Genomic DNA, 15,760 nt, shown 5'->3' with positions numbered 1-15,760 from the left:
GTCTATTTTTTAGATAATAAAAAATAGTAATATAACATGTACATGAACATATAATTATTGTAACATATTATGACAATTTTAATACATTTAAAAACAAAAAAATGCTTAAGCAAATCAACTTTGAATTACAGATTTATACCAAATGCATAAATTTCAGATTAGGTAAATATTTGATTGTTGCATATTGAACCTGCTAAAATCAATGAGTGAATGCGTAAAATTTAGCTACGAAATACAAGATGTACAATGAAAAAATCATGTTATATCAAACTTTTAATCACTTCACTTTATTATATTGATATTATAATAAATACTTTCTACGTGACATAAAAAGGTAATGCGATTAGTCTTTATTTTATTGTCGAGAGACACACAGTTTACAAAACTAATTTATAAAACTTATTATCTTGCTAGATAAACTAGTTTAATGTGATTATTCTGTTGTATTTTGCAGCTTCGACAACATCTACAACGCCATCTAGTACACCGACTCCATCTACCACAGGTTAGTACAACGGGTTTACATCAATATGACAATTTGTATATTTTAATTTATTATAAATGTAAATCACATGTATGTCTTTTATTTAGTGTATTTTAAACATACAGTAATGTTTCGATATTTACATACTTTCGAAGACCATCGAAAACGTTCTAGATAAATTCATGCGATTAAGAAATTTAAATAATTATATTGTTATTAACGATTCAAACAACCTTTGAACTGCTTCGAAGAAAGTGTGTATTATGTTTTTACGCAAAAGTCATGATACTTATAAAAGTACTTATTACTAAAAATGAACAGAGTTTTTTATCTGTACATATAATTAATTATGCTATGTTCGAAAATATTTTCGTAAAAGTAATTCTTAATTATTAAGTATACGTCTCTTGAATTTTTTTTTAAATTATTAGTAACCACATAATTATTATTATATCTTTATTCTGTTAAAACAGCAAAGTCATATAGTTAAACGTAGATGAGTTATAATAATACTATTTAACATTACTGTTATAAAATTGTAAAGAATGAGTTGTACTACACTACAATTACGAAAAAAATATATATTAAAACAGACTTTTATTTTCGTTTGCCGATAATACTGTTATACGAATTTAAAGAAGCAAGGGTTGTCTAAATGATAATTTTGATTTTAGTGCGTGTGAAACAAAGATGCATTCTGAGATTTGTTTCACGACAGCAATAGCACAAAAGGCTTCCAACGTACACTAATACGTTTGAATTTTTGAAATCACACATTGCACAATAACAAACATTATGCAGATTACGATCGATCGCATTATATATAAAACTCGTTAATAATGATTGTACAATAAACAGTTAAATCGAGCATGTAGCAACAATAAAATTTTTTAAAATACAATATTTCTGTTAAATTAGTCAGAAAACAAAACATAATAAAATAAAATTTACACATGTAGTAATTACAGTTATATCGTTCTACAGTGTCAACGACGTTGTCCTCTCTGTCTAGTACAGATAAGCTTTAATAAATGTGATACAAATGATATATACCATTGTTTGACTTGAAGAAAAATTGCTTGACATAGTTAAATATTTCTACATTAATTATGTTAACCGAATGTAAAAATTACGTACGAAATTCGTTTTTCTGATATACGTTATTTATAAATTCAAGAATTATTCTAATAATAAAAGCTTTGCAAACTCAAAAAAATGATTTCGTTTTTGAACAAAAAAATGAAATTTCATATTATTGTAATGATGTATACGTTTATACATATATAATGATCTAATATATTACTGTCAATAAAACGCTTAATTAAACGAATAACATTCCAGACTACATTTTTAACAGTTGATAATTTCGCTCCGATTCTAAAAAATCATTTTTTTAAAAGTAAGTACTGTTCGAAAATGCATTATTGACATATTTCTTATTTCTATGATATCAAAATAAAATACAAAAAATTTCGTATATTCAAAACTTGTCTTTTAATAAGTATTTTCTGTTTGTATTTAAATTGATATGTCACGCGTAAGAAAAACGTAGTCAAATGTATTTCAATTACCTGCAGCTTAAATAGTCGTTAATATTATTAGCTGCTCTACGGGTAATTTTAACTGTAGTTGCATACAAGCTGCACTTTGTGTTGTTGCATAAAGTTTGAAATCTTAAACATACCACTCTACATATGTAATAATATTATTGGTATTTTCTGTTAATGAAAATTAACGCGTATAATTACAGCGTTATAGAAATCGACATACTGTACTATATACTAATAACGAATAACCTGTTTTGCAAATAACAAGTTTTAATTATTTAATTTAATATTAGACTAAGTAAAAACATTTTACATTTATATAACACTTTATATACTTACAAATATTTTTTTCGATTTTTTTAGTTTCAACCACTGCATTTTCTACACCGACTACAACATACTCGACACGTAAGTACTACATGTTTGTACGTCATACAATATTTGTGACTTCATACTTAAATCATTTCAAAAGTCAATAGTGTATTCATAATATTTAATCAACCATATCGTCGTAAAACGAAATCTATTGTACTTATTTTGTGTTTGTAGTGGAACTAAATATTATATTAAAGTACAGACTATTTTTGTTACTACCAAAATATATTTATTTACTAAAGAAATGTAATAGCTTCAAACGTTTATATATATGATGGAATTTTGCAAACAATTCGAACAGTAAATTTATATCACTGACACAGATTATTTTCGTTAAAACAAAGATCAACGGTAATAAGCTATATAATATACGAGAGTTAAATGAGATGATTGTCGTCAGAATTAAACAGTTTAAAAAAGCAAATTTTTGTGGTTTGGCATCTATGTTATTGCGTACAGTTTATCAAATGTTTAATAGATATAAAATTTAAAAAAGGAACCGGTTTACGTTATTATTAAAATAAAGTTTTGTAAAGTAAATGTTAAACATAGTAATTTAGTTTATATATGACAAAAAATAATATAATATAGTATGTATCGAGGTACTGATTGTTTATCTTTTACTTTATGTATATTCTCTAAAGAGATTGTATATTTACTTTCAAGGGTAAATTTATGCACTTAAAATATTAAGTAATTTTTTGTTTATAAAATCATTAGAAAACAAAAAATTTGGATTGTATAGCTCAGTTTATTCATATATTATCGTTTAATTATTTTAAATGTCTGACAACATTTGTTATAAATTAAAAGTCGCTCATCACGTGGGAAAGTATTTATCCAATGTGAATAATTGTCGAATCAATTTTGATATGATTTTTATTATTTAGCATTCGAACGAAAACTTTTCTGTAACATAACCGTATTACAAATTTTCAGTTTTATAAACAAATTTTACACGAGCATTGTCAGCAATAATACATAAACACATGAAAATGTATACTTTTATGTTTAGAATTATTTTGACATATTATTACTAAGTTTTAAAATACAACATATTTATATGTCGAAAAAAACGTGTGCTTCTTGTTTTTGAATCACATTATTCGTTTTGAAAAAATAAAACATTTCAAACTTATTAATATCATCACATTATTTAATTTTTAGCATAATAATTATTACTTACAGTTTAGTAAAACACTATTTTTTTATTAAAGAATAATATAAAATTTAGTACTGTTTAAACATATAATATTTATATATTACATGTTGTAACGTCGTTGTTAAAAACATATTTAAGTTTTAACAGCAAAGTTTCAATAGAATATGGCGCCTGAAACACGCATTACAGTCGCGCTTTGTTCTAAATCACTATAATATAGACAACAAATATTTCAAATTATTTATTTTATCTGCCCAACGCTTTTTTTACTGAAACTATAACTTTTTATACCGATTAGAGTGAAGTTTGATCAACCAATCAGCGCAAACTAGATGTGTTGTACATTCGGCTACAGTTATATGATTTGCATTTAATCAGCGATCGTGAAATTAATACTACTAATTTGTTTAATTAAACCGATATTTTACCTATCGACAAATTTGAAATAATATATAAAATAACAACAAAAAACCGGAAGTCGTACTGTGCCTTCAGACGATTACATCGTGACACTGACGATTAGAAAACGAACCGAATACCTCTAATAATTCTTTTCGCTCGATAGCATTTAAATAAACATTATATATCACACGTAAACATAATACAAAAATTCGAGAAAATTTATAATTCAAACGAAAAAGTGTACTACCTGCACGCACCACTCATTATACTTCGCTTATTGGCGAAGCGCGTTAGTTGCCCAAAAAAATTGTTTCATATGAGTCGATTTCTTTCGATTTTTAAATTCAATAATTTTTGGTTTTGTGCGCATCGCTTTAAAAGACACCTGCGGCGCGTGCTCTATTCTCCTTACTATAGCTATAATACTTAGTTTTATATATAAAAAAACGATGTCGCATGCAGATAGTTTCTTATGTCATGTATAATTGTATGAAAGTATAAGACATTCTGTCGAAATAATTGAAACCTATATAACACATATTGTAAAACGTACCATATAAAATATGAAACACATTTATTCACTTTACCAAATCATCGTTTTTTTCACAATTAAGTAACAAATTTTATTATTATATGTGCTGTGATCAATTTTTAGTAATGTCGTTAAAACTGTTATATGCATTTTTTTTTTAAATACGTCGAACAAAATATATAATAACATTTAACAAATTTTACATAAAAATTACAGCAATATATCGAAACAGTTGACTTAATGTGAATTTATAAAATAATAAATATTATTTTTCATATTTTATGAAAAACAGCACAAATATTATTCGTGCTTCGCGACAAAAGCTTTCAAGTACAGTAAATTTGATAACGTCGTCTATTTTTTAGATAATAAAAAATAGTAATATAACATGTACATGAACATATAATTATTGTAACATATTATGACAATTTTAATACATTTAAAAACAAAAAAATGCTTAAGCAAATCAACTTTGAATTACAGATTTATACCAAATGCATAAATTTCAGATTAGGTAAATATTTGATTGTTGCATATTGAACCTGCTAAAATCAATGAGTGAATGCGTAAAATTTAGCTACGAAATACAAGATGTACAATGAAAAAATCATGTTATATCAAACTTTTAATCACTTCACTTTATTATATTGATATTATAATAAATACTTTCTACGTGACATAAAAAGGTAATGCGATTAGTCTTTATTTTATTGTCGAGAGACACACAGTTTACAAAACTAATTTATAAAACTTATTATCTTGCTAGATAAACTAGTTTAATGTGATTATTCTGTTGTATTTTGCAGCTTCGACAACATCTACAACGCCATCTAGTACACCGACTCCATCTACCACAGGTTAGTACAACGGGTTTACATCAATATGACAATTTGTATATTTTAATTTATTATAAATGTAAATCACATGTATGTCTTTTATTTAGTGTATTTTAAACATACAGTAATGTTTCGATATTTACATACTTTCGAAGACCATCGAAAACGTTCTAGATAAATTCATGCGATTAAGAAATTTAAATAATTATATTGTTATTAACGATTCAAACAACCTTTGAACTGCTTCGAAGAAAGTGTGTATTATGTTTTTACGCAAAAGTCATGATACTTATAAAAGTACTTATTACTAAAAATGAACAGAGTTTTTTATCTGTACATATAATTAATTATGCTATGTTCGAAAATATTTTCGTAAAAGTAATTCTTAATTATTAAGTATACGTCTCTTGAATTTTTTTTTAAATTATTAGTAACCACATAATTATTATTATATCTTTATTCTGTTAAAACAGCAAAGTCATATAGTTAAACGTAGATGAGTTATAATAATACTATTTAACATTACTGTTATAAAATTGTAAAGAATGAGTTGTACTACACTACAATTACGAAAAAAATATATATTAAAACAGACTTTTATTTTCGTTTGCCGATAATACTGTTATACGAATTTAAAGAAGCAAGGGTTGTCTAAATGATAATTTTGATTTTAGTGCGTGTGAAACAAAGATGCATTCTGAGATTTGTTTCACGACAGCAATAGCACAAAAGGCTTCCAACGTACACTAATACGTTTGAATTTTTGAAATCACACATTGCACAATAACAAACATTATGCAGATTACGATCGATCGCATTATATATAAAACTCGTTAATAATGATTGTACAATAAACAGTTAAATCGAGCATGTAGCAACAATAAAATTTTTTAAAATACAATATTTCTGTTAAATTAGTCAGAAAACAAAACATAATAAAATAAAATTTACACATGTAGTAATTACAGTTATATCGTTCTACAGTGTCAACGACGTTGTCCTCTCTGTCTAGTACAGATAAGCTTTAATAAATGTGATACAAATGATATATACCATTGTTTGACTTGAAGAAAAATTGCTTGACATAGTTAAATATTTCTACATTAATTATGTTAACCGAATGTAAAAATTACGTACGAAATTCGTTTTTCTGATATACGTTATTTATAAATTCAAGAATTATTCTAATAATAAAAGCTTTGCAAACTCAAAAAAATGATTTCGTTTTTGAACAAAAAAATGAAATTTCATATTATTGTAATGATGTATACGTTTATACATATATAATGATCTAATATATTACTGTCAATAAAACGCTTAATTAAACGAATAACATTCCAGACTACATTTTTAACAGTTGATAATTTCGCTCCGATTCTAAAAAATCATTTTTTTAAAAGTAAGTACTGTTCGAAAATGCATTATTGACATATTTCTTATTTCTATGATATCAAAATAAAATACAAAAAATTTCGTATATTCAAAACTTGTCTTTTAATAAGTATTTTCTGTTTGTATTTAAATTGATATGTCACGCGTAAGAAAAACGTAGTCAAATGTATTTCAATTACCTGCAGCTTAAATAGTCGTTAATATTATTAGCTGCTCTACGGGTAATTTTAACTGTAGTTGCATACAAGCTGCACTTTGTGTTGTTGCATAAAGTTTGAAATCTTAAACATACCACTCTACATATGTAATAATATTATTGGTATTTTCTGTTAATGAAAATTAACGCGTATAATTACAGCGTTATAGAAATCGACATACTGTACTATATACTAATAACGAATAACCTGTTTTGCAAATAACAAGTTTTAATTATTTAATTTAATATTAGACTAAGTAAAAACATTTTACATTTATATAACACTTTATATACTTACAAATATTTTTTTCGATTTTTTTAGTTTCAACCACTGCATTTTCTACACCGACTACAACATACTCGACACGTAAGTACTACATGTTTGTACGTCATACAATATTTGTGACTTCATACTTAAATCATTTCAAAAGTCAATAGTGTATTCATAATATTTAATCAACCATATCGTCGTAAAACGAAATCTATTGTACTTATTTTGTGTTTGTAGTGGAACTAAATATTATATTAAAGTACAGACTATTTTTGTTACTACCAAAATATATTTATTTACTAAAGAAATGTAATAGCTTCAAACGTTTATATATATGATGGAATTTTGCAAACAATTCGAACAGTAAATTTATATCACTGACACAGATTATTTTCGTTAAAACAAAGATCAACGGTAATAAGCTATATAATATACGAGAGTTAAATGAGATGATTGTCGTCAGAATTAAACAGTTTAAAAAAGCAAATTTTTGTGGTTTGGCATCTATGTTATTGCGTACAGTTTATCAAATGTTTAATAGATATAAAATTTAAAAAAGGAACCGGTTTACGTTATTATTAAAATAAAGTTTTGTAAAGTAAATGTTAAACATAGTAATTTAGTTTATATATGACAAAAAATAATATAATATAGTATGTATCGAGGTACTGATTGTTTATCTTTTACTTTATGTATATTCTCTAAAGAGATTGTATATTTACTTTCAAGGGTAAATTTATGCACTTAAAATATTAAGTAATTTTTTGTTTATAAAATCATTAGAAAACAAAAAATTTGGATTGTATAGCTCAGTTTATTCATATATTATCGTTTAATTATTTTAAATGTCTGACAACATTTGTTATAAATTAAAAGTCGCTCATCACGTGGGAAAGTATTTATCCAATGTGAATAATTGTCGAATCAATTTTGATATGATTTTTATTATTTAGCATTCGAACGAAAACTTTTCTGTAACATAACCGTATTACAAATTTTCAGTTTTATAAACAAATTTTACACGAGCATTGTCAGCAATAATACATAAACACATGAAAATGTATACTTTTATGTTTAGAATTATTTTGACATATTATTACTAAGTTTTAAAATACAACATATTTATATGTCGAAAAAAACGTGTGCTTCTTGTTTTTGAATCACATTATTCGTTTTGAAAAAATAAAACATTTCAAACTTATTAATATCATCACATTATTTAATTTTTAGCATAATAATTATTACTTACAGTTTAGTAAAACACTATTTTTTTATTAAAGAATAATATAAAATTTAGTACTGTTTAAACATATAATATTTATATATTACATGTTGTAACGTCGTTGTTAAAAACATATTTAAGTTTTAACAGCAAAGTTTCAATAGAATATGGCGCCTGAAACACGCATTACAGTCGCGCTTTGTTCTAAATCACTATAATATAGACAACAAATATTTCAAATTATTTATTTTATCTGCCCAACGCTTTTTTTACTGAAACTATAACTTTTTATACCGATTAGAGTGAAGTTTGATCAACCAATCAGCGCAAACTAGATGTGTTGTACATTCGGCTACAGTTATATGATTTGCATTTAATCAGCGATCGTGAAATTAATACTACTAATTTGTTTAATTAAACCGATATTTTACCTATCGACAAATTTGAAATAATATATAAAATAACAACAAAAAACCGGAAGTCGTACTGTGCCTTCAGACGATTACATCGTGACACTGACGATTAGAAGACGAACCGAATACCTCTAATAATTCTTTTCGCTCGAGAGCATTTAAATAAACATTATATATCACACGTAAACATAATACAAAAATTCGAGAAAATTTATAATTCAAACGAAAAAGTGTACTACCTGCACGCACCACTCATTATACTTCGCTTATTGGCGAAGCGCGTTAGTTGCCCAAAAAAATTGTTTCATATGAGTCGATTTCTTTCGATTTTTAAATTCAATAATTTTTGGTTTTGTGCGCATCGCTTTAAAAGACACCTGCGGCGCGTGCTCTATTCTCCTTACTATAGCTATAATACTTAGTTTTATATATAAAAAAACGATGTCGCATGCAGATAGTTTCTTATGTCATGTATAATTGTATGAAAGTATAAGACATTTTGTCGAAATAATTGAAACCTATATAACACATATTGTAAAACGTACCATATAAAATATGAAACACATTTATTCACTTTACCAAATCATCGTTTTTTTCACAATTAAGTAACAAATTTTATTATTATATGTGCTGTGATCAATTTTTAGTAATGTCGTTAAAACTGTTATATGCATTTTTTTTTTAAATACGTCGAACAAAATATATAATAACATTTAACAAATTTTACATAAAAATTACAGCAATATATCGAAACAGTTGACTTAATGTGAATTTATAAAATAATAAATATTATTTTTCATATTTTATGAAAAACAGCACAAATATTATTCGTGCTTCGCGACAAAAGCTTTCAAGTACAGTAAATTTGATAACGTCGTCTATTTTTTAGATAATAAAAAATAGTAATATAACATGTACATGAACATATAATTATTGTAACATATTATGACAATTTTAATACATTTAAAAACAAAAAAATGCTTAAGCAAATCAACTTTGAATTACAGATTTATACCAAATGCATAAATTTCAGATTAGGTAAATATTTGATTGTTGCATATTGAACCTGCTAAAATCAATGAGTGAATGCGTAAAATTTAGCTACGAAATACAAGATGTACAATGAAAAAATCATGTTATATCAAACTTTTAATCACTTCACTTTATTATATTGATATTATAATAAATACTTTCTACGTGACATAAAAAGGTAATGCGATTAGTCTTTATTTTATTGTCGAGAGACACACAGTTTACAAAACTAATTTATAAAACTTATTATCTTGCTAGATAAACTAGTTTAATGTGATTATTCTGTTGTATTTTGCAGCTTCGACAACATCTACAACGCCATCTAGTACACCGACTCCATCTACCACAGGTTAGTACAACGGGTTTACATCAATATGACAATTTGTATATTTTAATTTATTATAAATGTAAATCACATGTATGTCTTTTATTTAGTGTATTTTAAACATACAGTAATGTTTCGATATTTACATACTTTCGAAGACCATCGAAAACGTTCTAGATAAATTCATGCGATTAAGAAATTTAAATAATTATATTGTTATTAACGATTCAAACAACCTTTGAACTGCTTCGAAGAAAGTGTGTATTATGTTTTTACGCAAAAGTCATGATACTTATAAAAGTACTTATTACTAAAAATGAACAGAGTTTTTTATCTGTACATATAATTAATTATGCTATGTTCGAAAATATTTTCGTAAAAGTAATTCTTAATTATTAAGTATACGTCTCTTGAATTTTTTTTTAAATTATTAGTAACCACATAATTATTATTATATCTTTATTCTGTTAAAACAGCAAAGTCATATAGTTAAACGTAGATGAGTTATAATAATACTATTTAACATTACTGTTATAAAATTGTAAAGAATGAGTTGTACTACACTACAATTACGAAAAAAATATATATTAAAACAGACTTTTATTTTCGTTTGCCGATAATACTGTTATACGAATTTAAAGAAGCAAGGGTTGTCTAAATGATAATTTTGATTTTAGTGCGTGTGAAACAAAGATGCATTCTGAGATTTGTTTCACGACAGCAATAGCACAAAAGGCTTCCAACGTACACTAATACGTTTGAATTTTTGAAATCACACATTGCACAATAACAAACATTATGCAGATTACGATCGATCGCATTATATATAAAACTCGTTAATAATGATTGTACAATAAACAGTTAAATCGAGCATGTAGCAACAATAAAATTTTTTAAAATACAATATTTCTGTTAAATTAGTCAGAAAACAAAACATAATAAAATAAAATTTACACATGTAGTAATTACAGTTATATCGTTCTACAGTGTCAACGACGTTGTCCTCTCTGTCTAGTACAGATAAGCTTTAATAAATGTGATACAAATGATATATACCATTGTTTGACTTGAAGAAAAATTGCTTGACATAGTTAAATATTTCTACATTAATTATGTTAACCGAATGTAAAAATTACGTACGAAATTCGTTTTTCTGATATACGTTATTTATAAATTCAAGAATTATTCTAATAATAAAAGCTTTGCAAACTCAAAAAAATGATTTCGTTTTTGAACAAAAAAATGAAATTTCATATTATTGTAATGATGTATACGTTTATACATATATAATGATCTAATATATTACTGTCAATAAAACGCTTAATTAAACGAATAACATTCCAGACTACATTTTTAACAGTTGATAATTTCGCTCCGATTCTAAAAAATCATTTTTTTAAAAGTAAGTACTGTTCGAAAATGCATTATTGACATATTTCTTATTTCTATGATATCAAAATAAGATACAAAAAATTTCGTATATTCAAAACTTGTCTTTTAATAAGTATTTTCTGTTTGTATTTAAATTGATATGTCACGCGTAAGAAAAACGTAGTCAAATGTATTTCAATTACCTGCAGCTTAAATAGTCGTTAATATTATTAGCTGCTCTACGGGTAATTTTAACTGTAGTTGCATACAAGCTGCACTTTGTGTTGTTGCATAAAGTTTGAAATCTTAAACATACCACTCTACATATGTAATAATATTATTGGTATTTTCTGTTAATGAAAATTAACGCGTATAATTACAGCGTTATAGAAATCGACATACTGTACTATATACTAATAACGAATAACCTGTTTTGCAAATAACAAGTTTTAATTATTTAATTTAATATTAGACTAAGTAAAAACATTTTACATTTATATAACACTTTATATACTTACAAATATTTTTTTCGATTTTTTTAGTTTCAACCACTGCATTTTCTACACCGACTACAACATACTCGACACGTAAGTACTACATGTTTGTACGTCATACAATATTTGTGACTTCATACTTAAATCATTTCAAAAGTCAATAGTGTATTCATAATATTTAATCAACCATATCGTCGTAAAACGAAATCTATTGTACTTATTTTGTGTTTGTAGTGGAACTAAATATTATATTAAAGTACAGACTATTTTTGTTACTACCAAAATATATTTATTTACTAAAGAAATGTAATAGCTTCAAACGTTTATATATATGATGGAATTTTGCAAACAATTCGAACAGTAAATTTATATCACTGACACAGATTATTTTCGTTAAAACAAAGATCAACGGTAATAAGCTATATAATATACGAGAGTTAAATGAGATGATTGTCGTCAGAATTAAACAGTTTAAAAAAGCAAATTTTTGTGGTTTGGCATCTATGTTATTGCGTACAGTTTATCAAATGTTTAATAGATATAAAATTTAAAAAAGGAACCGGTTTACGTTATTATTAAAATAAAGTTTTGTAAAGTAAATGTTAAACATAGTAATTTAGTTTATATATGACAAAAAATAATATAATATAGTATGTATCGAGGTACTGATTGTTTATCTTTTACTTTATGTATATTCTCTAAAGAGATTGTATATTTACTTTCAAGGGTAAATTTATGCACTTAAAATATTAAGTAATTTTTTGTTTATAAAATCATTAGAAAACAAAAAATTTGGATTGTATAGCTCAGTTTATTCATATATTATCGTTTAATTATTTTAAATGTCTGACAACATTTGTTATAAATTAAAAGTCGCTCATCACGTGGGAAAGTATTTATCCAATGTGAATAATTGTCGAATCAATTTTGATATGATTTTTATTATTTAGCATTCGAACGAAAACTTTTCTGTAACATAACCGTATTACAAATTTTCAGTTTTATAAACAAATTTTACACGAGCATTGTCAGCAATAATACATAAACACATGAAAATGTATACTTTTATGTTTAGAATTATTTTGACATATTATTACTAAGTTTTAAAATACAACATATTTATATGTCGAAAAAAACGTGTGCTTCTTGTTTTTGAATCACATTATTCGTTTTGAAAAAATAAAACATTTCAAACTTATTAATATCATCACATTATTTAATTTTTAGCATAATAATTATTACTTACAGTTTAGTAAAACACTATTTTTTTATTAAAGAATAATATAAAATTTAGTACTGTTTAAACATATAATATTTATATATTACATGTTGTAACGTCGTTGTTAAAAACATATTTAAGTTTTAACAGCAAAGTTTCAATAGAATATGGCGCCTGAAACACGCATTACAGTCGCGCTTTGTTCTAAATCACTATAATATAGACAACAAATATTTCAAATTATTTATTTTATCTGCCCAACGCTTTTTTTACTGAAACTATAACTTTTTATACCGATTAGAGTGAAGTTTGATCAACCAATCAGCGCAAACTAGATGTGTTGTACATTCGGCTACAGTTATATGATTTGCATTTAATCAGCGATCGTGAAATTAATACTACTAATTTGTTTAATTAAACCGATATTTTACCTATCGACAAATTTGAAATAATATATAAAATAACAACAAAAAACCGGAAGTCGTACTGTGCCTTCAGACGATTACATCGTGACACTGACGATTAGAAGACGAACCGAATACCTCTAATAATTCTTTTCGCTCGAGAGCATTTAAATAAACATTATATATCACACGTAAACATAATACAAAAATTCGAGAAAATTTATAATTCAAACGAAAAAGTGTACTACCTGCACGCACCACTCATTATACTTCGCTTATTGGCGAAGCGCGTTAGTTGCCCAAAAAAATTGTTTCATATGAGTCGATTTCTTTCGATTTTTAAATTCAATAATTTTTGGTTTTGTGCGCATCGCTTTAAAAGACACCTGCGGCGCGTGCTCTATTCTCCTTACTATAGCTATAATACTTAGTTTTATATATAAAAAAACGATGTCGCATGCAGATAGTTTCTTATGTCATGTATAATTGTATGAAAGTATAAGACATTCTGTCGAAATAATTGAAACCTATATAACACATATTGTAAAACGTACCATATAAAATATGAAACACATTTATTCACTTTACCAAATCATCGTTTTTTTCACAATTAAGTAACAAATTTTATTATTATATGTGCTGTGATCAATTTTTAGTAATGTCGTTAAAACTGTTATATGCATTTTTTTTTTAAATACGTCGAACAAAATATATAATAACATTTAACAAATTTTACATAAAAATTACAGCAATATATCGAAACAGTTGACTTAATGTGAATTTATAAAATAATAAATATTATTTTTCATATTTTATGAAAAACAGCACAAATATTATTCGTGCTTCGCGACAAAAGCTTTCAAGTACAGTAAATTTGATAACGTCGTCTATTTTTTAGATAATAAAAAATAGTAATATAACATGTACATGAACATATAATTATTGTAACATATTATGACAATTTTAATACATTTAAAAACAAAAAAATGCTTAAGCAAATCAACTTTGAATTACAGATTTATACCAAATGCATAAATTTCAGATTAGGTAAATATTTGATTGTTGCATATTGAACCTGCTAAAATCAATGAGTGAATGCGTAAAATTTAGCTACGAAATACAAGATGTACAATGAAAAAATCATGTTATATCAAACTTTTAATCACTTCACTTTATTATATTGATATTATAATAAATACTTTCTACGTGACATAAAAAGGTAATGCGATTAGTCTTTATTTTATTGTCGAGAGACACACAGTTTACAAAACTAATTTATAAAACTTATTATCTTGCTAGATAAACTAGTTTAATGTGATTATTCTGTTGTATTTTGCAGCTTCGACAACATCTACAACGCCATCTAGTACACCGACTCCATCTACCACAGGTTAGTACAACGGGTTTACATCAATATGACAATTTGTATATTTTAATTTATTATAAATGTAAATCACATGTATGTCTTTTATTTAGTGTATTTTAAACATACAGTAATGTTTCGATATTTACATACTTTCGAAGACCATCGAAAACGTTCTAGATAAATTCATGCGATTAAGAAATTTAAATAATTATATTGTTATTAACGATTCAAACAACCTTTGAACTGCTTCGAAGAAAGTGTGTATTATGTTTTTACGCAAAAGTCATGATACTTATAAAAGTACTTATTACTAAAAATGAACAGAGTTTTTTATCTGTACATATAATTAATTATGCTATGTTCGAAAATATTTTCGTAAAAGTAATTCTTAATTATTAAGTATACGTCTCTTGAATTTTTTTTTAAATTATTAGTAACCACATAATTATTATTATATCTTTATTCTGTTAAAACAGCAAAGTCATATAGTTAAACGTAGATGAGTTATAATAATACTATTTAACATTACTGTTATAAAATTGTAAAGAATGAGTTGTACTACACTACAATTACGAAAAAAATATATATTAAAACAGACTTTTATTTTCGTTTGCCGATAATACTGTTATACGAATTTAAAGAAGCAAGGGTTGTCTAAATGATAATTTTGATTTTAGTGCGTGTGAAACAAAGATGCATTCTGAGATTTGTTTCACG

At 25.3% G+C, this 15,760-nt stretch overlaps 2 protein-coding genes across 2 annotated transcripts in view; both read left to right on the top strand.

Moving 5' to 3' along the window:
* Positions 1–15,224, top strand: part of LOC136987494 (mucin-6-like) — a 294,367-nt gene extending 279,143 nt beyond the window's left edge. Inside the window, exons 39-43 of the mRNA XM_067285227.1 lie at positions 455–505; positions 5,309–5,359; positions 10,163–10,213; positions 15,017–15,067; positions 15,154–15,224. Coding sequence (XP_067141328.1) covers positions 455–505; positions 5,309–5,359; positions 10,163–10,213; positions 15,017–15,067; positions 15,154–15,224 — 275 coding nt within the window. The remainder of the gene's footprint in view (positions 1–454; positions 506–5,308; positions 5,360–10,162; positions 10,214–15,016; positions 15,068–15,153) is intronic.
* The window catches only part of LOC136987492 (LDL receptor repeat-containing protein egg-1-like), a 117,827-nt gene that overhangs the window by 4,448 nt on the left and 97,619 nt on the right, over positions 1–15,760 (top strand). The window contains exons 3-9 of the mRNA XM_067285225.1: positions 455–505; positions 2,395–2,439; positions 5,309–5,359; positions 7,249–7,293; positions 10,163–10,213; positions 12,103–12,147; positions 15,017–15,067. The gene's annotated coding sequence lies outside the window, so the exon portion shown is untranslated. The remainder of the gene's footprint in view (positions 1–454; positions 506–2,394; positions 2,440–5,308; positions 5,360–7,248; positions 7,294–10,162; positions 10,214–12,102; positions 12,148–15,016; positions 15,068–15,760) is intronic.

This window comes from Centruroides vittatus, unplaced genomic scaffold (genome assembly GCF_030686945.1).
Source record: "Centruroides vittatus isolate TY-2023 unplaced genomic scaffold, ASM3068694v2 scaffold_2342, whole genome shotgun sequence".
Classification (NCBI taxonomy): Eukaryota; Metazoa; Arthropoda; class Arachnida; order Scorpiones; family Buthidae; genus Centruroides; species Centruroides vittatus.
This window is presented reverse-complemented; position numbering and strand designations above follow the sequence as displayed.